The sequence below is a fragment of the Chironomus tepperi genome, unplaced genomic scaffold, assembly GCF_022539635.2.
Source record: "Chironomus tepperi strain 1889 unplaced genomic scaffold, CSIRO-AGI_Ctep_v1 contig_195, whole genome shotgun sequence".
Classification (NCBI taxonomy): domain Eukaryota; kingdom Metazoa; phylum Arthropoda; class Insecta; order Diptera; family Chironomidae; genus Chironomus; species Chironomus tepperi.
The window spans coordinates 234,503-259,700 of NW_027226317.1; the positions used below are offsets into that span (position 1 = coordinate 234,503).

General features: G+C 35.3%; 1 protein-coding gene across 7 annotated transcripts in view; it reads left to right on the forward strand.

Annotated features, from left to right (window-relative positions):
• The window catches only part of LOC139089704 (disco-interacting protein 2-like), a 42,005-nt gene that overhangs the window by 12,601 nt on the left and 4,206 nt on the right, over nucleotides 1-25,198 (forward strand). The window contains exons 1-16 of one of the 7 annotated variants that reach the window (XM_070639298.1): nucleotides 2,797-2,880; nucleotides 4,935-5,144; nucleotides 8,910-9,035; nucleotides 10,487-10,744; nucleotides 12,513-12,764; nucleotides 15,163-15,294; nucleotides 15,812-16,087; nucleotides 16,249-17,247; nucleotides 17,956-18,868; nucleotides 19,325-19,659; nucleotides 21,688-21,845; nucleotides 21,913-22,099; nucleotides 22,789-23,321; nucleotides 23,379-23,702; nucleotides 23,829-24,002; nucleotides 24,226-24,847. In XM_070639298.1, the coding sequence (XP_070495399.1) occupies nucleotides 5,075-5,144; nucleotides 8,910-9,035; nucleotides 10,487-10,744; nucleotides 12,513-12,764; nucleotides 15,163-15,294; nucleotides 15,812-16,087; nucleotides 16,249-17,247; nucleotides 17,956-18,868; nucleotides 19,325-19,659; nucleotides 21,688-21,845; nucleotides 21,913-22,099; nucleotides 22,789-23,321; nucleotides 23,379-23,702; nucleotides 23,829-24,002; nucleotides 24,226-24,847 (5,359 nt within the window). In that variant the 5' untranslated portion in view covers nucleotides 2,797-2,880; nucleotides 4,935-5,074. Of the gene's footprint in view, nucleotides 1-2,796; nucleotides 2,881-4,934; nucleotides 5,145-8,909; nucleotides 9,036-10,486; nucleotides 10,745-12,512; nucleotides 12,765-15,162; nucleotides 15,295-15,811; nucleotides 16,088-16,248; nucleotides 17,248-17,955; nucleotides 18,869-19,324; nucleotides 19,660-21,687; nucleotides 21,846-21,912; nucleotides 22,100-22,788; nucleotides 23,322-23,378; nucleotides 23,703-23,828; nucleotides 24,003-24,225; nucleotides 24,848-25,198 lie in introns of those variants that run through there. The other 6 variants (XM_070639297.1, XM_070639299.1, XM_070639300.1 and 3 more) reach the window with 6 other exon arrangements.

Here is a 25,198-nt window from a genome sequence, read left to right on the forward strand (position 1 = left end):
ATGGACATAAGCTACTTGAGGACGGTCCAATCCAAAAACTTTTAGTTTATTTGAAATCCTCATGAAATTTAGATATGATTAGACATATAAAATGTCATACAAAAAAACTTTTTGACTTGACTGTACCTTCAGGAATAGCTTAAACAGGCTGTATGTCCTGGAGATCACTTCCGATTTTAAAAATTTTTAGTTGACGAAATTTGACGAAATTAATAGATGCGTTTTGATACATAACATGCTACATAATATTCGTTTTGAATAATATGCAAGCTGAAGTACGTCGGTATTTTTGTCCAAAATTGGACATGCTGTAACTCGGCAAGGAAGCCTTGACGAAATTCGGGAATGGGTTGACGAAATTTGACGATATTATGACTAAATTATAGACTACTTTTTATTTCGATTTGCGATATCATGCCGACGTACTTCAGCCACACAAGCCGGACTGGAGCCGGAATTCGGATTAATAAATCGGGTTTTTTGAGGATATGAAGTATGCTTTCCCGAAATTCCGGTCAAGAAAGATTTTCCGCACTCGGAGCGGAACCAGAACAGTACTTTCTAGGGATTTCCTCGGTAGGTCCTCCTTGGCAGGACCTCCCTTGGCAGGTCTTTGAAGACGGAGCTCCGAAAGTCAAAAAAAGTCTTGACTCGAGTGGAGGTGCCTCCACATTAGAGTCCTGCCAACTTTGATTCAGTCTCCAACTAACCGGGACAGGATTTTTACTGGATTTCCCGTTTCCAGCTCCGATATCGAGAAAGCATACGACGAAGATCAAGGAATTCATGTAAAGAAGCTGTTGACAACAGCATTTGGTACTGGAAATTGGCAAGTGTTAGCCACTGATAGGACTAGCTTCAGACCACATCTGAGGGACGTCATGGATCACAATTGATCTATATAGCAACCAAACTACAAAATCCAATATGATTTATCATTTCCCGTCAAAATCACTCAATTTCACCTGCAAATTCCCAACAATTTATCTCACATCCAGCTGTTTTTACTCAGCATTCTGTCAAACTTCATTTTCCATTAATAATTCTTCTATTAAATCTATAAATATTATACACGGAGATCATACAGAACTGCTGCTCGTAATCTAAAAAATAAAAAACATAAAAAATCCATTTTCATTCACGTTATTTTCTCCATAAATTGACAACTAATGTCAATAACTGTGACAATTTCCAGGTTTTAGAATTGTTTTGTGCTGTAACAGTAGAGGCAATGAGCAAGACAGTTATGGGAAGGTTGTCTATAGATTTTTTTAGAATAAATTGAGAATTATTGTCGATTTATTTGGTCAAAATTAGGATTTGGGATTAAAGTATGGAGATGATTAAGGGGGAGGGGGAGACTTTGGGGTTTGAGATGTATTGGAGACTAGAAACCAGTCAAAGATGTGTAATGTATCATTCATGTGTCTCTCGTGTATCTTGTGTCTCTAGTGTGTCTCTCGTGTCTCTCGTGTGTCTTGTGTCTCTTGTGTCTCTCGTGTGTCTTGTGTCTCTAGTGTCTCATGTGTCTCTTGAGAAAATGACAAAATGGGGTAAACCCCCATTCTGTGACGTAACAATTGATCTATCCCTTCACAAATTGTCGTTAACCTAATTTTAATCCCGTTCCTTTCTTTCTTTCCATTCAAGTGGCTTCTTTTAATTAAACAAGGACTTCACATTTTTCTTTTTAAGTTCACACAATTGTGGTTGTGGAACAAAAAAGCAAAATTCATGTTCAGTCAAACTTAATTGAACCTTTAATAATTCAATTTTACCCAACTGCTATTCATATCCATTGAGTTATGCTGAAAGTTTTTCTTCTCAATTTTCTTTGCAAGAAGTTTGATTGTTTCAAGGATATGATCTGCAGGATGTGGGACGGACAGGTTTTATGGAATTAATTGATTTAAAAAGTTAAAAATCACAAGACACAAGACACAACGGAACAAGTGACACAAGCGACACAAAAAGCACACAACAGACACAAGTGTCGTAAGAGACACACGAGAGACACACGAAAGACACACGAGAGACACATGAGCGACACAAGACACAAGGCATCTCCTAAACTCCTCAAAACTACCCCAAATCCTTCCCCTAACCACTAAAAACCTCCAAAACTCAACCTTACAAAAATCTCACAAATCAATTATTAAAAAATAGAAATTTAAAGACCACAAAAAAGAGAGACATAAAAACGGAACTTCCAACAAGAACTAAAAAAAACACGGTCAGAACCATTTAAAGAACAAAAGACAATCCACAAAAAAAGAACTAGAACTGTTAAGTGAAGGGTGAGAAAAAAAAAATCATTTTTTTCTTGTGTGAAGTAACAAACAAAACAGAAGAAAAAAAGAGCAATAAAAATTGTTGTTGGATTGGGGTTTGTACGTAAATGATGTCACATTACTGGATGAGGATTTGGTGGTTTTGGATGAGAATTTTTGAGGTTAAAGGTCTAAAAATTAGGAATTTTGATTGGCCTCACTTGCAAATAGTCCCCAAAAATTCAAATCCAAAGTCTAAAATTAACGTCATTAATGAATACACCCTAAAAATTGTATAAAACTGACGTCACTAGGGTTTTCATTCCCATAATTAAATTGTAGCTCAGCTTGACGAGAGACCCAACATTCAGATTGGAAATCCTTGACGTCACTTCCAAATACCCCCCATACAAAAAATTGATTTCGCTCCTCTTTTCTCCTCCTTATTCTACTCATTTAAAGTGGTTGTGCATCCAATAAAGTCAATATCAATAAAAGAATCAAATAAATGATGAAAAAGCAGCAAGGCAAGGCAAGGCAAAGCAGCAAGAAGAAGAAGAAGGCAAAGAAGAGAAATAAGACAAAGACAACAAAGAAAGTTGAAATAAAAGTAAGAACGAACGAGTTCTTCGAGATCAATGTTGAATAATGGATATAAGTTAAATTGTGAAGAACACGAACAAAGAAAAGTGAAAAAAAAAATTGGAAGCAAATTGAAACGTGTTTTAATCAATTTTGGTATGTGTGGAGTTTATGGGATGATTGGGGATGAATTAGGGATTAAAGGTCAGGCTAGACTGTGACTTGTGTCTTGTGTCTTGGTATCTTGGTATCTTGGTGTCTCTTGTGTCGCTTATGTCTCTTTTGTCACTTTTTTTGAGTCGATGGTGTCTCTCGTGTATCTCTCGTGTGTCTCTCGTGTGTCTCTCGTGTGTCTCTCGTGTGTCTCTCGTGTGTCTCTCGTGTGTCTCTCGTGTATCTCTCGTGTGTCTCTCGTGTGTCTCTCGTGTGTCTCTCGTGTGTCTCTCGTGTGTCTCTAGTGTGTCTCTAGTGTGTCTCTCGTGTGTCTCTCGTCTTATGTTTCTTGTGTCTTTGTGTCTCTTGTGTCTTTGTGTCTCTTGTGTCTTTTGTGTCGCTTGTGTGTCTTATTTATCAGTTGATCTAGGTTGATTTTTACTTGGTATCCTCAACTGTCCCCAATAGTCCCAATGATGCCCTATGAAGACCTAAACCTCAAAATACAGCAATCCATAAATACCCAAAACCCAATCAACTCCAACCTTATCCAAATCACATGAATATTACCAAAATTCCATCACAAAATCCTCTCCAAAATTCAACCCAAACTCTCATCGCAACAACTCTCCGGAAATTCCATCAACATCCACAGATATCTTCTCAAATAATTAAGAACGTAAAAAAAACTGCCAAAACAGTAAAATCAATTTTAATTCTTTTTATGGAAGCACATCAAGCACATTTTCGTGCGACCTTCGATCCGAAATTCGATGTTTCTTTTCCAAGCATTTGTTCTGTTCTTATCAATTATTTAATTTGCTTTATTTCTGCGAACACGATTTGTTTGTCAATTGTTTGACTTTTGTTGCTTTAAATTGAATGATAAAAGGAAGGTTGTCTTTTGAAGGTTGTTGGGTGGATATTTGGGTGGATTGATGCAATTTGGAGCTTAATAATTTGCTTAACATTGGATATAGACGTTGACTACGTTGACTTTGGGGTAGGATGACGTCAGGATCTGATTGGATGTGTTCATGGGATTAGGGATTCATGATACTGCAATTATCGGGTCTAATTTGGTGAATTAGAATCTTGCAGTGTTGATTAACGTGCTTTTAATGATTTTGAACAATTTTGATCAGTTTTACGTCCAAAAAGAAGTCAATAACGAGGAGTCATGCAGAACAGAAGTCATTTGGATTTGTTCTGTATTTGACTCAGTTCCACACCATTAAAATTCGCAAAATGTCTGTCACAAGCTTCAAATTCATGAATCAGCTTTCATTTTGACCAATTAACTCAAACTAAATCGCAAAAAACACCTCAAAATTCCTCAGAAATTTCCCAACTTTTCCTCAAATCCCAAACCTACAATTCATTTATTCTTAAACTTTGAATCATATTTAGGTTGTGTAACAACAAATCAAGCTTCATGTGACAGTTTAAGTCGAAAATTTACAGACTTTTACATCGATTTTTATAACGGTCAAAATAAATTTAAAATTTCGGCTCCCTTCGACGTTTTTTGAATCCTTCGACATTCAGATTTCCACAGTCTGAATCTAACTAATGTCTCTAGTTAAGCAAGCTATACATCCATATACACCATACTCAGCTATAGCAACAAAATATTCCAAAAATCCACAACTAAAACCTCCAGTTTTAATTTCAATTACAATTTAAAAAATTACGAAATTCACACTTAAATAAGCAGCACAAAAAAATCAACGACAAAATATCCAAACCTGAAAACAACAAAAAAAAATCTCTCAACAGACATCATGTGTAGGCACAAACAGCCATGTAGTAAAAAAAAATATTTTATGCAGTCACTAAATGATTATAAATAACAACAAAAAAATAGCAAGCTTAGATTTTGTAGCTCAATTTTTTGATTAATTTTTTTGAATTTTCCACTTTTTACAGTTTTTCATCCGAAAAAGAAGCCACGGATCAAATCTACCGGAACTGACTGGTGTGCTGTTTTTGTGGATAGAATAATAGGCGAGGAGAATATAATTAAGAAATTAAATTAGAGCCAGAATTTAAGTTAAGAATCTGCTGACATGGATGTCTCAACACTGCCCGATGACGTGCGAGAGAAACTCGCTGAATTGGAACTGGAATTGTCGGAAGGTGAGTTAGATGATGAAGAAATTATTTAGTAATTTATAATGATATTTATACGTTTTGGGGGGTAATGGTTCAAACAAATTGAGGCAATGTTTAAGGCAGTGAATCTGGTATGAAGGTTCAGTCTGGTACAATCACTTAAGAATCACAAAAGAATGTAGTCAAATTAAAGTGTTGCTTTAGAACTGAATTAATGATTCATAATTAAGTCATTAACTCAAAATTAAAGACTAACTTAATTTTAGCTCTTTGCTTTAAATTTGAGTTTTTGCTTTAAATTTGAGTTTTTGCTTTAAATTTGAGTCTTTGCTTCAATTCTAAGTCATCGCTTCATTTTTAAATCTTTGCTTCAATTCTAAATCTTCAGTTCAAATTTAAATCAATGCTTCAAATTTGGATCAATGCTTCAAATTTCGATCAATGCTTCAAATCTATAGCATTGCTACAAATTTATAGAATTGCTTTAAATCTATGGCATTATTTCAGATATAAGTCTTTGCTTCAAATTCAAGCCTTTATTTCAATTCCAAATCTTTGCTTCAAAATCAAATCATTGCTTCAAAAATAAGTCATTGTTTCAAATTTGAGTCGTTGCTTTAAAATAAAAGCATTGATTTCAAATTTAATCATTTTTAGAAGTTAATTGTTTCCATAAAATTGAGTCATTGCTTCAAAAACAAGTCATTGACTCAAAATTGAATTTTTTTTTTTTCAATACTAAGTCGTCGCTTCAAAACTCCATTCCATCGCATTCCCCTATCCAACAAAATTCCATCACCAAATCAAGAAACCGACAAAATAGTGTCAAAGAAAAGACGAAGAAATGCAGCAAACAGCAACAGAAACAATAACGAAAAAATATGAAATTTATGTTTATGACTCAAATTCGTTATCGTTAATAATTAACACACTACAATAATTATCGCACAGCACACATCAAACTGTGTTAATTTATGCATCTCACGTTACATATTTTTTTTCGCTTTTTTACTTCTAGCTTACAATATAATAAAAATATGTATGATAAAGTGGAATTAAATGAAGTGAATTTGTTGCTGTGTAGGGCAGTTGTGGACAAACTGTGTGATGTGGCACGTGTCTTGGCAATTTTTGTGGCACGACACAGTTGCGGGCAATTTGTGTAATGTGATACACAGGCAGACAACATTTGTTACGTGACAATGTGGTGAGCAACATGTGTGACTCGGCACGGTGATGTACAACATGTGTGTTGTGACTCAGTTGTGGGCAAGACGTATGATATGGCACAGTTGAAAGTAGCTTGTGTAATGTGACACGATGATAAGCAACTTATTTGTCGCGACATAATGTTGCGCAACATGTGTTGTGTGACACTCTAATGTTTCTTCACGATTCTTTTGGAAATTAACCGTTTGTCAAGTGCGGTTTTGGTCAATTCTTGCCAAAAACATATGCCTTAGCACACATGTTGCCCACCACTGATGCAAGATTGAATGCTTTTTAGGGAATTAGTCATAAATGACGTCACAATTCGACCCTAAACCTCAAATTCTTGTATTTTATTGTGTGAAAAATTCCTCTATTTTCTCTACAATTTCCCTTATAAAATGCGCCATAAACTCACACCACACCCAGCATTTCATTGGATATCCATCAACTGTCAGTCATTCGACTTCATTATCACATTTAAGACTTACATTGACAATATTGAATGCAGCTGTAAATAACGAAAACTTTCTTTTATGATGTGCGATAATGTAATAAAGTAAGAAGAAGTAAGCAAGTAGCAAGTCAGTAAGTGTAAAGTAGCTCGACAGTATCGCGAGAGTCTAATGATGAACGAGATAAAATGCTGAAATGTGAGATATTTGTCATAATAGAATGAGATTCTCTTTATTTGTCATATCCAACGCCTCGAAACCTGATTATTTTGAATGTTAAGAAGAAGATCATTGCGCTATTAACGCTTGGATTCGTAGATTCGTGAGTTGATAAAAAAGTGAGAAAGTGAGACGAGAATTAATGAGGCTTTTTTGACTTGATTATTTGACTGTGAATTTAGAGTGACGGTGTGGGTGTGGGTTGGTGAGGATATTTTTGGGGACATTGAACTAAAAAATTTGAATTTATTTGACAATTTTGAAATTTTGCGACTTTAAATAGATTTTGAAGCAACGATTTAGTTTTGAAGCAATGCTTTAATTTTGAAGCAACGACTTTAATTTGAAGCAACAACTTATTTTGAATCAAAGACTTTATTTTGAAGAAATGACTTAAAAAAGCGCAATGATTTAATTTTGTAGCAATGACTCTATTTTACAGTAATGACTCAGTTTTGAAGTAATGACTTTATTTGGAAGCAACAACTCAATTTTGAAGCAATGATTTAATTTTGAAGCAACGACTCAATTTTTTAGCAATGATTCAATTCAAAAATACAAATAAAATTTAAAATTTTTGATGGTTTTTAAGACAACGATTCAATTTTAAAGCAACACCTCAATCTTAAAGCACCGACTCAATATTCTATCAAATATTCATTCTACCCATCCAAATCACATTCCCAAATTTGCTTACCAATTCTAAATCATTCTCATTTCCACCACTGCAGAGACTATCTGCACAGCTATATATTTTGTCATGTTTAAATAAAAAATTACGTTCATCAGACATGCACAAGAGAAGCATGTGGGCAGAAGAATAGTTCTTATTGTCACAAAAAATTATGCAAGTTTGTAGTCAACGTAGCCATTTTGCAGCCTTATTATTGCGGAGCTGTGGTATGGCAGCCTGTGTGCTGAGCTTGGTACGGAACAGTTGAGGCTGTTTATGAATTTTTGGCCGGTCCAGGTCGTCATTCTAGTTCCAATAATTTCTTTGTAATCACCCAAAAATGAGTTCATTAATTCCATTTTACTAAACCAGTGCTGTCCAACCTTTTTTGCTTCGCGGCACACCTTGTTGGTCAACCTCGACCAAAACCGCACACGACATACGATTCATGACATATTGCAAGCAACAGTATTGTGTCATGTCACACAGGTTGTCCACCCCTGCCACTATACTCATGTAATTAAATGCTTAAATGACTTCAATTTTCTCTAACTGCACCGTATATCCAACAACAACAACAATGTATAATGAGAAATTTTAAAAAAAAAATTTAATATTGCAACACGTGCTCATCAGGTCTATAAATTCATGCAATGCTGGAACAAATGTTCTGCAATTTTTATGTTAACATCTTTATTGAATTATTAAAAGGCGTGCTTAATTTTCAAGTGCAGTCGGCAGCTGCAGACTTTCTTTTTGGAGAGAATGTGCATGACTTGAATATGCTTTTTTTTGGTGCTTTTTGAAGCGGAGCTTTAAAATGTGACAATTTCGTTTTGAGGCAATGCTTGACTTCACTTTTAAAGCAATGAGTCTATGTGGATTTTGAGACAAATTTTAAAAGCAACGATTTAATTTTGAAGCAAAACTTCAAAGCAAAGACTCAGTTTTGAAGCAAGGCTTTAAAGCATTCACTCAAAATTGAAGCCAGACTTCAAAGCAATGACTTAATTTTGAAGCAAAAATTTACAGCATTGACTCAATTTTAAAGCCAAGCTTCAATGCATTGACTCAATTTAGAAGCCAGACTTTAAAGCATTGACTCAATTTTAAAGCCACGATTCAATTTTGAAGCAACGATTCAATTTCAAAGCAACGACTCAATTATAAAGCAACACTTCAAAAATTTTCAATCATTTCTAATCAATATTTTCATATTAATTTTTCACACAGGCGACATAACACAAAAAGGATACGAAAAGAAGCGTCAGCGTCTACTCGCGCCATACCTGAGTGCCACAGCTGTTACTGGCAGCACAAACAACAACAACAATGGCAACGCATCAAGTCAAGGTCAAGGTGAGTTTCGCAGTTTCGTGATCAATTTTTGCTTCTGTTTGCTGTGTGCATTTTAAATTTGAATAATGAACTGAATATTAAGCTTGAAGCTGATTTTGAGCAGATTTTTCATATTGCTCTATTGTGTATCGACGATATACAGCTACATGGGAGCATTTTAAGAGGAAATCATGAAAAAAAAGTTAAAAATAATTCTACGACTGACCTTCGGGTGGAAGATTTGCTGCTAAGCAGAGATTAATTAAATGTTGTGGATTAATTTATTAGCACATACGGTGTCGGATATTGAGGCTATTAAGTTTGGCTATTAAGTTTTGTAGACCAGCTGGCTATCGGGTATTTTTAGATAATTATTGACGGATTTTTGGGGATTTTTGATCGATTTTTGGTCAGATTTCGGTCGATTTTTGGTCGATTTTTAGTCAAATTTTGAGTAAAATTTTGGTCAAATTTTGGGTCAAATTTTGGTCGATTTTTGGTCAAATTTTTTGGTTTGAGTCAAATTTCGGTCGATTTTTGGTCAAATTTTGGTCAATTTTTAGTCAAATTTTGAGTCAAATTTTGAGTCAAATTTTGGTCGATTTTCAGTCAAATTTTGAATTAAATTTCGGTCGATTTTTGGTCAAACTTTGAGTCAAATTTCAGTCGATTTTTGGTCAAATTTTGAGTCAAATTTTGGTCGATTTTTGGTCAAATTTTTTGTTTTGAGTCAAATTTCGGTCGATTTTTGGTCAAATTTTGGTCAATTTTTAGTCAAATTTTGAGTCAAATTTTGAGTCAAATTTTGGTCGATTTTCAGTCAAATTTTGAATTAAATTTCGGTCGATTTTTGGTCAAACTTTGAGTCAAATTTCAGTCGATTTTTGGTCAAATTTTGAGTCAAATTTTGGTCGATTTTTGGTCAAATTTTGGTCAATTTTGAGTCAAATTTTGGTCGATTTTCAGTCAAATTTTGAATTAAATTTCGGTCGATTTTTGGTCAAACTTTGAGTCAAATTTCAGTCGATTTTTGGTCAAATTTTGAGTCAAATTTCGGTCGATTTTTGGTCAAAATTTTGAATCAAATTTCGGTCGATTTTTGGTCAAATTTTTAGTCAAATTTCGGTCGATTTTTGGTCAAATTTTGAGTCAAATTTTGATCGATTTTTGGTCAGATTTTTGGTCAGATTTTTGGTCAAATTTGAGTCATTTTTGACCATTTATTGAACCCCACACCCCCCTAAAACCCCACATAACCTCAAAAACCTTGTTTGAATCTCACATACATAACCTCAATCTCTCGAGTAACAAGCAATGCTACTCAATACTGCTACTTGGTGATGGATTTTTTCACTTTTTCACTAACATTATTTTTGTGTATTTTTCTCTCTCTCTCTCTTTCTCTCTTTCCCTCACACTAATCCCCTAACCCCTCCCCCCCTCAACCCTTCACATTAATGATCATGGTCCAGACACCCACAACTATGTAAACTCATACGTTAATGCCAACAATAGTGGCAATTCACAATGTTCACATGCTGCACCAGCATCATCATCGTCCGGATCACGTCGTAGCGGTGCTGAACAGCAACATAATTATGTCAATCAACCGCCACTTGTTGCACATCATCATCATCATCATCATCATACGAAAGATGGTACGGGACAGGGTAAACATCGACGGAATGGACAGAAGAGAGTCACGCACAATGAGAAGCGATATCATTCAGGTACTGACTTGATACTTGATGTCTGACTGACTGACTGACAGTTAAGCAGTTCTTTTTTTGGGGCGCAAAATTGCATGACTAGATTTGCATGATGAATTTTTGAGTTTTTTTTTTATTGAAAGTAAATTGAGCACTTGAGTAGTTTTGTGGATTCTTTGGCACTTCTCATTAACTTCACTACTAATTTTTAAATTAATTAATAGATTTAGGTACTTTGGATTGTTGTGGATTTATTGTAGAATATTTGTAGATATTTAGTGTGATTTTTGGACTTATTTTTGGCTATTTATTGGATGGTACAGTGGACTAGGGATGGACACTGTTGGGACCAGAGTTGGACAAAAAGGCGCCGACATATTGGGGTCCTGACAACTCTGGATGGGACATACTGTGTTGTATAGTTTTGTATTATAAATGTGAAATTGAGAATTATTTTTTTAAATGTCTTTTAAAATTATATGTGTAAGGAAATATTTTAAATTTTATAAAAAAAAATTCTTTATTAAAAATTAAAAAAAAAATTGAAATTTTTTAGAAATTTAAAAAATTTAAAAAAATTCTTAAAAATTAAAAAAATATTTTAAAAATTTAAAAAAAAAATTAGTTTCTTTAATTTAATTATAAAATATAATTTAAAGAAACTGAAATTGAAATTTAAAATAATCCTTTCAAATTCTAAAAATTTAACAAATTTTTTAAAAGTCTCAAAATTTCAAAAACAATTCAATAATTAGTTGATGTTCAATAACTTCACATTTTTCCTAATTTTCAATTTTTACTCAGATTGTAATATTCAAAAACATTTAAAATATTTAGAAAATTTAAAAATTAAAAATTTTCAAAAATTAAACTAAAAGAAAATAAAAAGTTAAAAAAGTTGAAAACTTAAAAAATTTGAAAAAAAAAGTTAAAAATCTTGAAAATTCATAAAAATTTAAAATGAAAAATAATTTGAAATTTCAAAAAAATGAAAATTAAAAAAACTGAATCACTTTTTTCAAGTTTTATATTTTTTTTTCTAAATTTTGTTTTTTTTTTCAATCCTTTATTTTTTTTAAATTTTGAAAATTTGAGGAAAAATTGAAAATTAGAAAATCGACGAAATTTAATTTGAAATTTCAAAAGTTTTTACAAAAATAATTTTCAAAACTACTAAAATTATTCATCAAAGTGAAAAATTTATGATTTTAAAATTTAAAAATTTATTTATTTAATTTTAAATTTACATTAAATTTTTAAATTTTTCTTTTTGCAAAATTTTGGATTAATTTAAATTTTTTATTTAAATTATTTTTGTATAAATTTTCAATATTATCCAAATTTCAAAATTCTCAATTTATGAATTTTAAAGCTACTTTTTCAACTCTTTACAACATTTTCAATCCTTTTAAATCCTTTTAAATATTTTAAAGTTTATAAATATAAACTTTTTGACATATTAAATTAATATTTTCAAATAACTGAATTTTAAATATGTTAAAAAATAATAAAATTCAAAACTCATCAAAATTCAAAAACATTTTTCACATTTTTTCAAAATTAGAAAACCTTTAACTCGATACAAAATTAAAAGCATTTTCATTCCATCCTCGAACAATTTCCTCCGTCGCTTAATAATTTCATTATTTCATATCCATCAATGCCAAAACTTATCCTTTTTATGATTTTGAATTTTACAACTTTTTTTTTGTTTGTTTTTTCTTTTTTTTTTTAATTTTTTTTTAAAAAATCCACAAAAAAATCTCCAAAAAAAATTATCAAAATCCAGCCGAACTTCAACGACAGCAACAGCACTTTGTAGCACAAAAGCTCCTCTCAGCACAGAAGCACGTTGCTGTCACACATCCGCCACAGCCACAACAAGCCACAATTGTGTATCGTACACAACAACAACAACCGCAGACAATTATACAGCATAATGTGCCATCACAACACATTGATCAGCTACAATCGCCGACTAAAGGTGAGGTTAAGCATAGAAGTCGGTCTGGACGGCACCACGATGCGAGATACACGAGCGGTAATGACTTTATGTTGATTTTGACTTTGTTTTTGCATGAATGCATGATGACTTACTTGATATTATGAATATTTAATGACTTTATATGCTAGAATTTTACTTCATTTATTGTTTTAACATTGCGCACCTTTAGAGAAATTGAATTTATATGCTATTATAGGATTTTCATGTGATTTATAGGAACAATCTTTTAGGAATTAGATCATAAAGTGATTTTAGAACTGTGAAAAGAAGCTTTTGGTGGGAAATTTGGTCATCTCGGGTCGAGTTGAACATTAGATCCCCTCGGGTCGAGCTGAAAATTAGATCCTCTTGGGTCGAGCTGAAAATTAGATTCTCTCAGGTCGAGCTGAAGTTAGATCCTCTTGGATCGAGCTAAAAATTGGATTTTCTTGGATCGAGCTGAAAATTGAATCCTCTTGGGTCGAGCTGAAAATTGGGTCATCTCGGGTCGAGCTGAAGTTTGATCCTCTCGGGTAGAGCTAAAGTTAGATCCTCTTGGGTCGAGCTAAAAGTTAGATCCTCTCGGGTCGAGCTGAATATTAGATCCTCTCAGGTCGAGCTGAAAGTTAGATCCTCTTGGGTCGAGCTGAAATTAGATCCTCTTGGGTCGAGCTGAAGTTAGATCCTCTTGGATCGAGCTAAAAATTGGATTTTCTTGGATCGAGCTGAAAATTGAATCTTCTTGGGTCGAGCTGAAAATCGGGTCATCTCGGGTCGAGCTGAAGTTTGATCCTCTCGGGTAGAGCTAAAGTTAGATCCTCTTGGGTCGAGCTAAAAGTTAGATCCTCTCGGGTCGAGCTGAATATTAGATCCTCTCAGGTCGAGCTGAAAGTTAGATCCTCTTGGGTCGAGCTGAAATTAGATCCTCTTGGGTCGAGCTGAAGTTAGATCCTCTTGGATCGAGCTAAAAATTGGATTTTCTTGGATCGAGCTGAAAATTGAATCTTCTTGGGTCGAGCTGAAAATTGGGTCATCTCGGGTCGAGCTGAAGTTTGATCCTCTCGGGTAGAGCTAAAGTTAGATCCTCTTGGGTCGAGCTAAAAGTTAGATCCTCTCGGGTCGAGCTGAATATTAGATCCTCTCAGGTCGAGCTGAAAGTTAGATCCTCTTGGGTCGAGCTGAAATTAGATCCTCTTGGGTCGAGCTGAAGTTAGATCCTCTTGGATCGAGCTAAAAATTGGATTTTCTTGGATCGAGCTGAAAATTGAATCTTCTTGGGTCGAGCTGAAAATCGGGTCATCTCGGGTCGAGCTGAAGTTTGATCCTCTCGGGTAGAGCTAAAGTTAGATCCTCTTGGGTCGAGCTAAAAGTTAGATCCTCTCGGGTCGAGCTGAATATTAGATCCTCTCAGGTCGAGCTGAAAGTTAGATCCTCTTGGGTCGAGCTGAAATTAGATCCTCTTGGGTCGAGCTGAAGTTAGATCCTCTTGGATCGAGCTAAAAATTGGATTTTCTTGGATCGAGCTGAAAATTGAATCTTCTTGGGTCGAGCTGAAAATTGGGTCATCTCGGGTCGAGCTGAAGTTTGATCCTCTCGGGTAGAGCTAAAGTTAGATCCTCTTGGGTCGAGCTAAAAGTTAGATCCTCTTGGGTCGAGCTGAAAATTAGATCCTCTTGGGTCAAGCTGAAAATTAGATCCTCTCGGGTCGAGCTGAAAATTAGATCCTCTCGGGTCGAGCTGAAGTTAGATCCCTTCGGGTCGAGCTGAAGTTAGATCCTCTTGGGTCGAGCTGAAAGTTAGATCCTCTTGGGTCGACCTAAAAGTTAGATCCTCTTGGGTCGAGCTGAAAATTAGATCCTGTTGGGTCGAGCTGATGTTAGATCCTCTTGGGTCGAGCTGAAAGTTAGATCCTCTTGGGTCGAGCTGAAAATTAGATGCTCTTGGGTCGAGCTGAAGGTTAGATCCTCTCGGGTCGAGCTGAAAGTTTGATCCTCTCGGGTCGAGCGGTCGAGCTGAAAATTAAAAATCTATACTAACCCACCCTTAAGCAAACTAAAGCATAGAAAAAGACTGCAAAAACTAACCTAAAAATTCAATAACCAAAAGCTTCTTTTCACTAACAAGATCAAGCCTTTCCGGAATCAATAAAAGAACAAAATCTAAATTTTAAAATTCAACTCACATCTTACTCTATCTAAAAAGAACTACAGAACTTTTGAATATCCATAAACTCAGTGAGAAAAAATTTTCATTCAATTTTTTTTCTATTTTTTTGCATTTGTTTTATTCGCTGCTGTGTCTTCTGCCTTCATCTTATATTCATCTACACACACGTTCATTGCCTTTTTTGGCACATCTATGCTGATTATCATCACCACCCCACAAATATCATCACCATTTAATTCAATAATCATGCTTGCAAAAATAACAAAAAAATATTAATTAATGAGAATAGAAGTTAGACAAGAAGCTGTTCAGCAAGCTTTGGCTGCACTCAAAAATCGTCCAAAGCCAAGTCTACCAATGCCGTCAAAGCGCTCATCGGTTTTTAATCGAAGTCCTGAGCGCGGTGACGAACAAGATTCAGGTAAATTTTGCACTTTTTTTGAACTTTTTGAATTGTTTGATAAAAAATTATGTAACGGAAATTTTAAATTTAAATTTGGTTTGGAGATTTGGTGGAGATTTTTGAGAAAATTGCTTAAAAATTCGGTCATCTTGGGTCGAGCTGAAATTTGGTCATCTCGGGTCGAGCTGACATTTGGTCATCTCGGGTCGAGCGGACTTTTGGTCTTCTCGGGTCGAGCTGACTTTTGGTCATCTTGGGTCGAGCTGACTTTTAGTCATCTCGGGTCGAGCTGACTTTTAGTCATCTCGGGTCGAGCTGACTTTGTGTCATCTCAGGTCGAGCTGACTTTGTGTCATCTCGGGTCGAGCTGACTTTTGGTCATCTCGGGTCGAGCTGAGCTTACTCATCTACGTCATTGTCGAGTTTGATCATATTTTGCTTAAATTTCCATCAAATCAATCACATTGAACTCAAAACTCACTGTCTAATCACACAAACCTAACCTAAAAATCTCAACCTTCTTACCTAATTCTAGATTCAACATCCGAAGAATCAACACCGGAAAATATTTCAACACCAGATCACGATATTGGCTATAATCTTCCAAAAGATCACGTTGTGTCAACCAGAGAGCAACTTAAGCTTCCATCATCATCACGTGATCATCGACGATCACAAGCTAGTGCACAACAAATTAGTGATACAAGTTCGACTGGAAGTCCGCCTGCACATGCACGGACCATTGCACCGCCACCTGGTTATGACTATGCGACTGAACTTAGTGATTTGAGTATTACGAGTGTTGGACGAAGTGAGTAAAAATTTTGAATTTTAAAAAACCGTTAAAAATTTGAATTTCAAAAGACCGTTAAAAATTCAAATTTTAAAAAACCGTTGAAAATTCAAATTATAAAAAACAGTTAAAGATTTCAAATTTTAAAAAACCGTTAAAAACTCAATTTTTCATTGTAGATCAACCAGACATAACCCAGTTCAACAGCTCCCGTCATGGAGCCGACCGTGTAACACGTTATGTCAATCTATCCTCATCGGAACCCGGTGACACATCCACAGCTGGCCGATGGAAAGTCTCAGCTAAAATCCAACAACTCCTCAACACCCTTAAACGTCCAAAACGTCGTCCACTTCCAGAATTTTATGAAGACAATGACATTGAGCTAGAAATAGCAGCAAATACAAAAGATCCAAATGCACCGCGTCCAGAAGGTGCAACAATGACACCGGTACAGGGTGAACAGCTTGTCATCACATCGGGACTGCCAAGAACACTTGAAGCTGCTCTACAAAGATATGGAACTTCCAGTTTTAAGGCACCAATGGCGACTGTCTTAGATCCAAATGGTAAAATGACAACGACACTGACCTATGGCAAGTTGCTGTCACGTGCCCAAAAAATTGCCCACGCATTGTCAACGAAGCTATTCAGTAAAGGACCTGAACAGATCAAACTTAAGCCTGGCGATCGTGTTGCTTTAGTCTATCCAAATGCTGATCCATTAAACTTCATCACCGCATGGTATGGCTGCATGTTTTGCGGTGTCGTACCAATACCAATAGAACTGCCATTAAGTACTAGTGATACACCGCCACAACAGGTTGGCTTTCTACTTTCATCATGTGGTGTACAAATTGCACTTACATCGGAAGCATGCCTTAAAGGTCTACCAAAATCAACAACCGGTGATGTTGCAAAACTCAAAGGATGGCCACGTCTTCATTGGTTTGTTACGGAGCATCTTCCAAAGGTACCAAAAGATTATAATCCACAATCTAATCGATTGACGGAAGATGCAACGGCTTATATTGAATATACAACGGATAAGGAAGGATCCGTGATGGGAGTCACTGTGACTAGGCAGTCAATGATACAACATTGTCGTGCATTGACGATGGCTTGTCATTATACGGAGGGAGAGACGATTGTTTGTGTGCTGGATTTCAAACGAGAAGGTAACCTAAAAAAATTTTAATTCTAACCTCAAAATTCGAGACCTAATCTCAAAATCTAGAGAATTAACCTCAAAATTCAAGACATAATCTCAAAATCTAGGGACATAACCTTAAAATTTAGAGTCTTAACCTCAAAATTCAAGACATAACCTTAAAATTTAGAGTCTTAACCTCAAAATTCAAGACATAACCTCAAAATCTAGAATCAAAACCTCAAAATTCAAGAAATAACCTCAAAATTTAGAGTCTTAACCTCAAAATTCAAGACATAACCTTAAAATTTAGAGTCTTAACCTCAAAATTCAAGACATAACCTCAAAATCTAGAATCAAAACCTCAAAATTCAAGAAATAACCTCAAAATTCAAGACATAACCTTAAAATTTAGAGTCTTAACCTCAAAATTCGAGATATAGCCTCAAAATCAAGGATCTTAACCTCAAAATCCAAAACATAACCTCAAAATTTAGAGTCTTAACCTCAAAATTCAAGTCATAACCTCAAAAATTAGAGTCCTAACCACAAAATCCAAAACATAACCTTAAAATTCAACAATATAACCTCAAAATTCGAAACTTAATTCAAAATCTAGAATCCTAACCTCAAAATTCCAGACATAACCTCAAAATCAAAACTTTTAATCTCAAAATTGAAGTAATAACCTCAAAAAAAAATTCTAACCTCAAAATTTTTCCTTCCTTAATTTCAGTTGGACTTTGGCATGCTGTCCTCACAAGCGTCCTCAACGGTATGCACGTTTTATTCATTCCATATGCACTAATGAAACTACGTCCATCATCATGGATGCAATTAATAACAAAATATCGTACATCATGTTGTCTTGTCAAGTCACGTGATCTTCATTGGGGACTTTTAGCCACAAAAGATCATAAAGACATTAATTTATCATCGCTGAGGATGCTGCTTGTTGCTGATGGAGCTAATCCATGGTCATTATCATCATGTGATCAATTCCTGAGTGTATTTTCAGCAAAAGGACTCAGAAGTGATGCAATATGTCCATGTGCATCAAGTAGTGAGATATTTACAGTTGCATTGCGTCGACCGGGACGTGGAAATATGTCCTATAATCAAGGAACAGCAACAACTGGACGTGGTGTGTTGTCGATGTCGGCACTGTCACATGGTGTCGTACGTGTCGATTCTGAGGATTCATTGACGTCACTGACACTTCAGGACTGCGGTCAGGTCATGCCTGGTGCGAGTATGATTGTCGTTAAGCCAGAAGGTCCACCAATACTCTGTAAGACAGATGAAGTTGGTGAGATTTGCGTAACATCAGGATCAACTGGAACTGGATATTTTGGACTTGATGGACTGTCTAATTCAACATTTAAGGTACTGCCATTAATTGATACAACACCACCGATTGTAGCTGGACAAACGGCAACAATGGGATCACATAATAGTTCAAAGGATTTGGACTTGAGTTTGAAGCCTATTGGAGATGATCCATATGTTAGAAGTGGATTGCTTGGGTTCTTGGGACCTGGTGGATTGGTCTTTGTCTGTGGATCTAAGGATGGCTTGATGACTGTTAGTGGAAGGAAACATAATGCTGATGATATAATTGCGACTGTACTGGCTGTTGAACCTATGAGGTGAGTGACATAACCTCAAAATTTGGAAATTCTAACCTCAAAATTTGGAATTTTTAACCTCAAAACTTGAAAAATCTAACCTCAAATTTGAAAGTTCTAACTCAAATCTGGAACCATTCTTGAAATTGCAAGTTCTAACCTCAAAATTGCCAGTTCTAACCTCAAAATTACAAATTCTAACCTCAAAATTTGGAACTTCTAACCTCAAAAAATTAGAAAATTCTAACCTCAAAATTCCAAGTTCTTGGTTCCGATTTCAGTTCCGATTTCGGTTCCGACCCGGTTCCGATCTTTATTTCGGACTCGGTTCCGATCTCGTTTCTGATCTCGGTTCCGATCTCAATCTTAAAATTCGAAAATTCTTACCTCAAAATTGCAAGTTCTAACCTCAAAATCCAGACTCTAACCTCAAAATTCCTAATTCTAACCTCGAAATTCTCAATTTTCCCTCCCCAGATTCATCTACCGCGGTCGCATTGCCGTCTTCTCAGTCAAAGTCCTTCGTGACGAGCGCGTCTGCGTCATAGCCGAACAACGTCCAGACTGTAGTGAAGAAGAATCATTCCAATGGATGTCACGTGTCCTTCAAGCTGTAGATTCAATACATCAAGTCGGAATCTATTGTTTAGCACTCGTGCCACCAAATCACTTACCGAAAACTCCACTTGGTGGAATTCATTTGTGTGAGGCACGAAGGAGATTCCTTGAGGGATCATTGCATCCAGCTAATGTCCTCATGTGTCCACACACGTGTGTGACAAACTTGCCAAAACCTAGGGACATTCATCAGGGTGAGTTCGGCTATTAGGATATGATTATATGTAGACATTCGGCCAGAAAGTAAAAAATTCGACAGATTTGATCAGGAATTTCCCGTTTTTTTATAATTTTGTATGGAAAATCTGCTGATAATGTGGATTTTCTTTATGATTTTTCTTTGATCCAATCCTATTGCTAAGCTTTTTTTATTTTTATGAGGAAATTTGGTTTGTAATTGACTGATTTACTGGGGAACACAAGGGATAGGCTTCAGGCTCGGTTCCGTTCTCGTTTCCAATCTCGGTTCCGATTTCGGTTCCGATTTCGGTTCCGATCCCGGTTCCGATTTTGGTTCAGATCTCGGTTCCAATTTCGGTTCTGATTGTGGTTCCGATTTCGGTTCCGATTTCGGTTCCGATCCCGGTTCCGATTTTGGTTCAGATCTCGGTTCTAATTTTGGTTCAGATCTCGGTTCCGTTTTCGGTTCCGATTTTGGTTCTGATTGTGGTTCCGATTTCGGTTCCGATCTTGGTTCCGGCTCGGTCTTTCGACTGCCTTGTGTCACTCAGTTTTGCTGCTTTTTTGGTATATTTTGATGGATAATTGAAGAAAATTTTACAAAATTTGCCCTTATTTCCACAATTTCACCTCAAAATAAGCTACAAAATCAGTCATTGCAATACCTAAGCTCTATCGTTTAAATTTCTATCGCAAATTTCGAATTAGATCGATTTAAATCACCTGTCTTTCATCATCATTTTGTAGCTTCTTGCTTTTGGTATTTTTGTACTAATTTATTCTTTATAATTTTTGTGTGGAGTGGCTTTATTAATTAGTTTATGTAGTTTATGCGGTAATGTACATTAATATATTGGAATTAGCTTTTTGATTACCGATAGTCGTACCTAGTCACTAGTGTACCGATATCTGCTCAAGAAAGTTGTAATAAAGTGATCAAAAAGCTAATTTTGGCTATTTTAGTAGGTTGCTTAATTGAATTAGGGTTGCGGAGTTGATTGCTGTCAAGGTTTCAATTTGTGGTGAACATGGTTCGAAAATTGTATTGAATGACTGATTGTGGACATCGCTGCCCTCAACAGACAAAGATAACGCTTTTAAGTGCCGTCCTGGTATTGAATTCATCATGTTCTTTGTCTTTTAGCGTATTTGATCGATAATCAGCAATCTCAGTCAATTCCTTCTTCGAACCATGTTGCTAAACCTACTAACAACCTAACCCTTAATAATCCTAACCTCAAAATATCCTTCCAGTCACCCAATCGCAACTCATTAAAATCCAAAAATTTCAAAAAATTGGCTAAATTTGTCCTGGCTAGATTCCCAATTTTAACCTCAAAATTATCCTTAATTCTTTAGTTTGATCTTCTTTAGTTTGTTATTAACCAAAATTAAATATTTAAATAACCTTCAAAAATAATAAAAAATCTAATTGAAATCAAATTTTCTCTTTCTTATTTTTCTCTTTTTATGTTTACTTTTAAAAAAACTAAATTTTTCACAATTAACCAACCTTTTTGGATGAAATTAATAACAAAAAAAAAAATTCAAAATTCTTCTTAAAATTGTAAAAATTTAACGGTTAATTTGAATTTGAATTTTGAAAATTTAACGGTTAATTTGAATTTAAATTTTGAAAATTTAACGGTTAATTTGAATTTAAATTTTAAAAATTTGTAAAAATTTAACGGTTAATTTGAATTTGAATTTTGTAAAATTTAACGGCTATCTCACTAACACATTGACATTTTGCTGTTGCTTAATTTTTTTAATTTTATTTCATGTCATTTTCACTAAAAAAAATTCACAAAATTCATTAACATTTTTTTGTACATCCTTTAACATTCATGTCATTTCCAAAAATATCTCTCTATCTCTCTCTCTGTCTCTCATTCTTATAATTTCCATTAATTTTTTCATAATTACACAAAATTTTCATTATTACCCGAAAAAAATTCGAAATTTTAAAATCGGTTAAAAAAAATTATTTTTAAAAATGGCCGAAAAAAAACCGTTAAAAAAAATTTAAAAAATAAAAAAAGGCTCAATGTCGCAACTATGTGGCACTTCAACTGCTTCATCTTCACTCGCAACAGATGCATCCGTGGGACCAGCTTCTGTGATTGTTGGAAATTTAGTGCAGGGTAATCGATTGGCGGCTGCACAGGGACGCGATCTTGGATTTACTGATGATAATAAGGTGAGATTCTCAAAAAATGTCAATAAATTCAACAAATTTGCTCAATTTATGCCTTTTAACCTTCCAGCATCAACTAATCACTGGAGTCCTGAGATGGAGAGCCAACTCATCACCTGATCACGTCCTATACACCCTTCTGAATTCAAAAGGAACTGTCGCAAGGACCCTAACGTGTTCTGAGCTTCATAAGCGTGCTGAGAAGGTCGCTGCACTCTTGCAGGAGCGTGGAAAGCTTAATCCTGGGGATCATGTTGGTAAGGAATCAAAATTGGCAACATAACCTCAAAAATTTCAACTTAACCTCAAAATTTTGAATGAAATTGCAGCTTAACCTCAAAATGTTGACTAAATTTGCAAATTAACCTCAAAATTTTGACTAAATTTGCAACTTAACCTCAAAATTTTTGACTAAAATTGCAACTTAACCTCAAAATTTTGACTAAATTTTGCAACTTAACCTCAAAATTTTGATTAAATTTGACACTTAACCTCAAAATTTGCAGCATAACCTCAAAATTTTGACTAAGATTGTTACTTAACCTCAAAATTTTGAATAGAATTTCTACATAACCTCAAAATTTTGACTAAATTTTCAATTTAACCTTAAAATTTGCAATCTAACCTCAAATTTTTGACAAAATTTGCAACTTGACCTCAAAATATGCAACTTAACCTCAAAATTTTGACCAAATTTGCAACTTAACCTCAAAATTTTGACTAAATTTGGAATTTAAGCTCAAAAATTTTGACTTAATTTGCAACTTAACCTCAAAAATTTTGACTAAATTTGCAACTTAATCTCAAAATTTGCAACATAACCTCAAAATTTTGACTAAATTTGCAACTTAATCTCAAAATTTGCAACATAACCTCAAAATTTCGACCAAATTTTCAACTTAACCTCAAAATTTGCAAAATAACCTCAAAATTTGTCCATTTTCAGCCCTCATCTTCCCACCCGGTCTCGATCTCATCGCCGCCTTCTACGGCTGTATCTACATCGGTGCCGTACCCGTCGTCATACGTCCACCACACGCTCAAAATCTAATCACAACTCTTCCAACTGTCAAAATGATAGTCGAAGTATCCAAATCCCTAATGATTCTATCCATACAAAGTGTAATCAAGCTAATAAAATCCCGTGAAGCAGCATCATCAGTCGATGCAAAGACCTGGCCACCAATTCTAGATATTGAAGACAATCCAAAGCGTAAATTAGCAGCCGTAGCCAATGCAACACTCGAATCAATAGCTTATTTAGACTTTTCCGTATCAACATGTGGTCGATTAAGTGGTGTTATTGTGTCACATAAGTCATTGTCATCGTTGTGTGCATCACTTAAGTTAGCATGTGAGTTATATCCATCGCGACATGTTGCATTGTGTTTAGATCCATATTGTGGATTAGGATTTAGTATGTGGACACTGTTGAGTGTTTATAGTGGACATCATTCGATATTGATTGCACCTTATGAGGTGAGTTTTGGGTCTAGTCATCAAACATAACCTAAAATTAATCATGTTTTCTTCCAGGTTGAAGCTAATCCATCACTGTGGCTCTCAACCCTATCACAATATCGTGTTCGTGATACATTCTGTTCATATGGTATAATTGAGCTTTGTACAAAAGCTTTAGCTAATTCAATACAAACATTAAAGCAGCGTAATGTTAATCTTGGATGTGTGAGGACATGCGTTGTTGTGGCTGAAGAGCGACCGCGTGTTCAATTGACACAACAATTTTGTAAGCTATTTCAAGCTCTTGGACTTAATAATCGTTGTGTATCGACGAGTTTTGGATGTCGTGTTAATCCAGCTATTTGTGTTCAGGGAGCTAGTTCGGCGGAAAGTTCGAATGTGAGTATGGTGGATGGTCTGGAGTGGCTAGCTGGCTTATATTATCTCCTGACCTTCAAATCATCAAAACTTAAAATTTTCCTTTTAAATCCACAATTTTATAATTAATTCCATTTCTCCTTCCAGGTATATGTGGATCTCCGCGCATTGCGCAATAATCGTGTAGCTTTAGTTGAACGTGGTGCACCTAATTCATTGTGCCTAGTCGAGTCGGGCAAGCTATTGCCTGGATTAAAAGTAATCATTGCTAATGCTGAATCGAAGGGTCAATGTGGAGAGTCACATTTGGGTGAAATCTGGGTGAGTAAATGGTGGATTATGTTAATTTTACCATGTTGTCTTTGGGGTCATGGGTTGGGTTATCCTTTTGGGTAAAATCGATGAATTAGCAAAAATCTGTTTCTAAAATTGCTTAAAATTGACTTATTTTGAATAATTTTGACAATTTAGAGCATTTAGACCAATTTTCATTATGATCTAACCTCAAAAACCTAACCTCAAAAATCTCAATCTCCCATTCCAGGTTCAATCACCTCACACTTCCAGTGGATACTTCACTATCTACGGCGATGAAGCCGACTACAATGACCATTTCAATGCAAAATTAGTCACAGGATGTTCAACAACCGAAACATGGGCCCGTACCGGTTACCTAGGATTCCTACGTCGCATCGAATGTTCACAATCATATTCATTACTCGAAGAGACACATCCAGCACTCGCAGCAACACGCGATATCGATCCCGGTTATGATCAAATGTACACAGCAACAGGCGGTGCAGCACAAACAACACCAGCATCACTTAGTACGGGTATGGGTAGTACAATCACATCATCATCATCATTAAACAATTGCTCAACGACTGAAACCGAGCAACATGTTGCTGTATTTGTTGTTGGTGCTTTAGATGAAGTTATTTCATTACGTGGTATGATGTATCATCCAATTGATATTGAAAATTCTGTACTGAGATGTCATAAAAAGATTGCTGAATGTGCAACATTTACATGGACAAATTTACTTGTTGTTGTTGCTGAATTAGATGGTAATGAGTCAGAAGCATTGGATTTGGTGCCGTTAATAACGAGTACGGTACTTGAGGAACATCAATTGATTGTTGGTGTTGTTGTGATTGTTGATCCGGGTAAGTTGATGGTTTTGGGTGGATGTGTTCAGTTTGGGATGGGAAAAGAATGCTTTAAAACGGCAAATTCAAAGGGCGAGTTCAATTTCAAGGGAAAAATTTAATTTAGAATGACAAATTCAAAGGAGAAATTCAGTTAAGAAGGGCAATTTCAAGGGTCAAGTTCAGTTTAGAATGGCAAATTCAAGGGACAAGTTCAGTTTGGAATGGCAAATTCAAGGGACAAGTTCAGTCTAGGATGGCAAATTCAAGGGACAAGTTCAGTTTAGAATGGCAAATTCAAGGAACAAGTTTGGTTTAGAATGGCAAATTCAAGGGACAAGTTTAGTTTAGAATGACAAATTCAAGGGA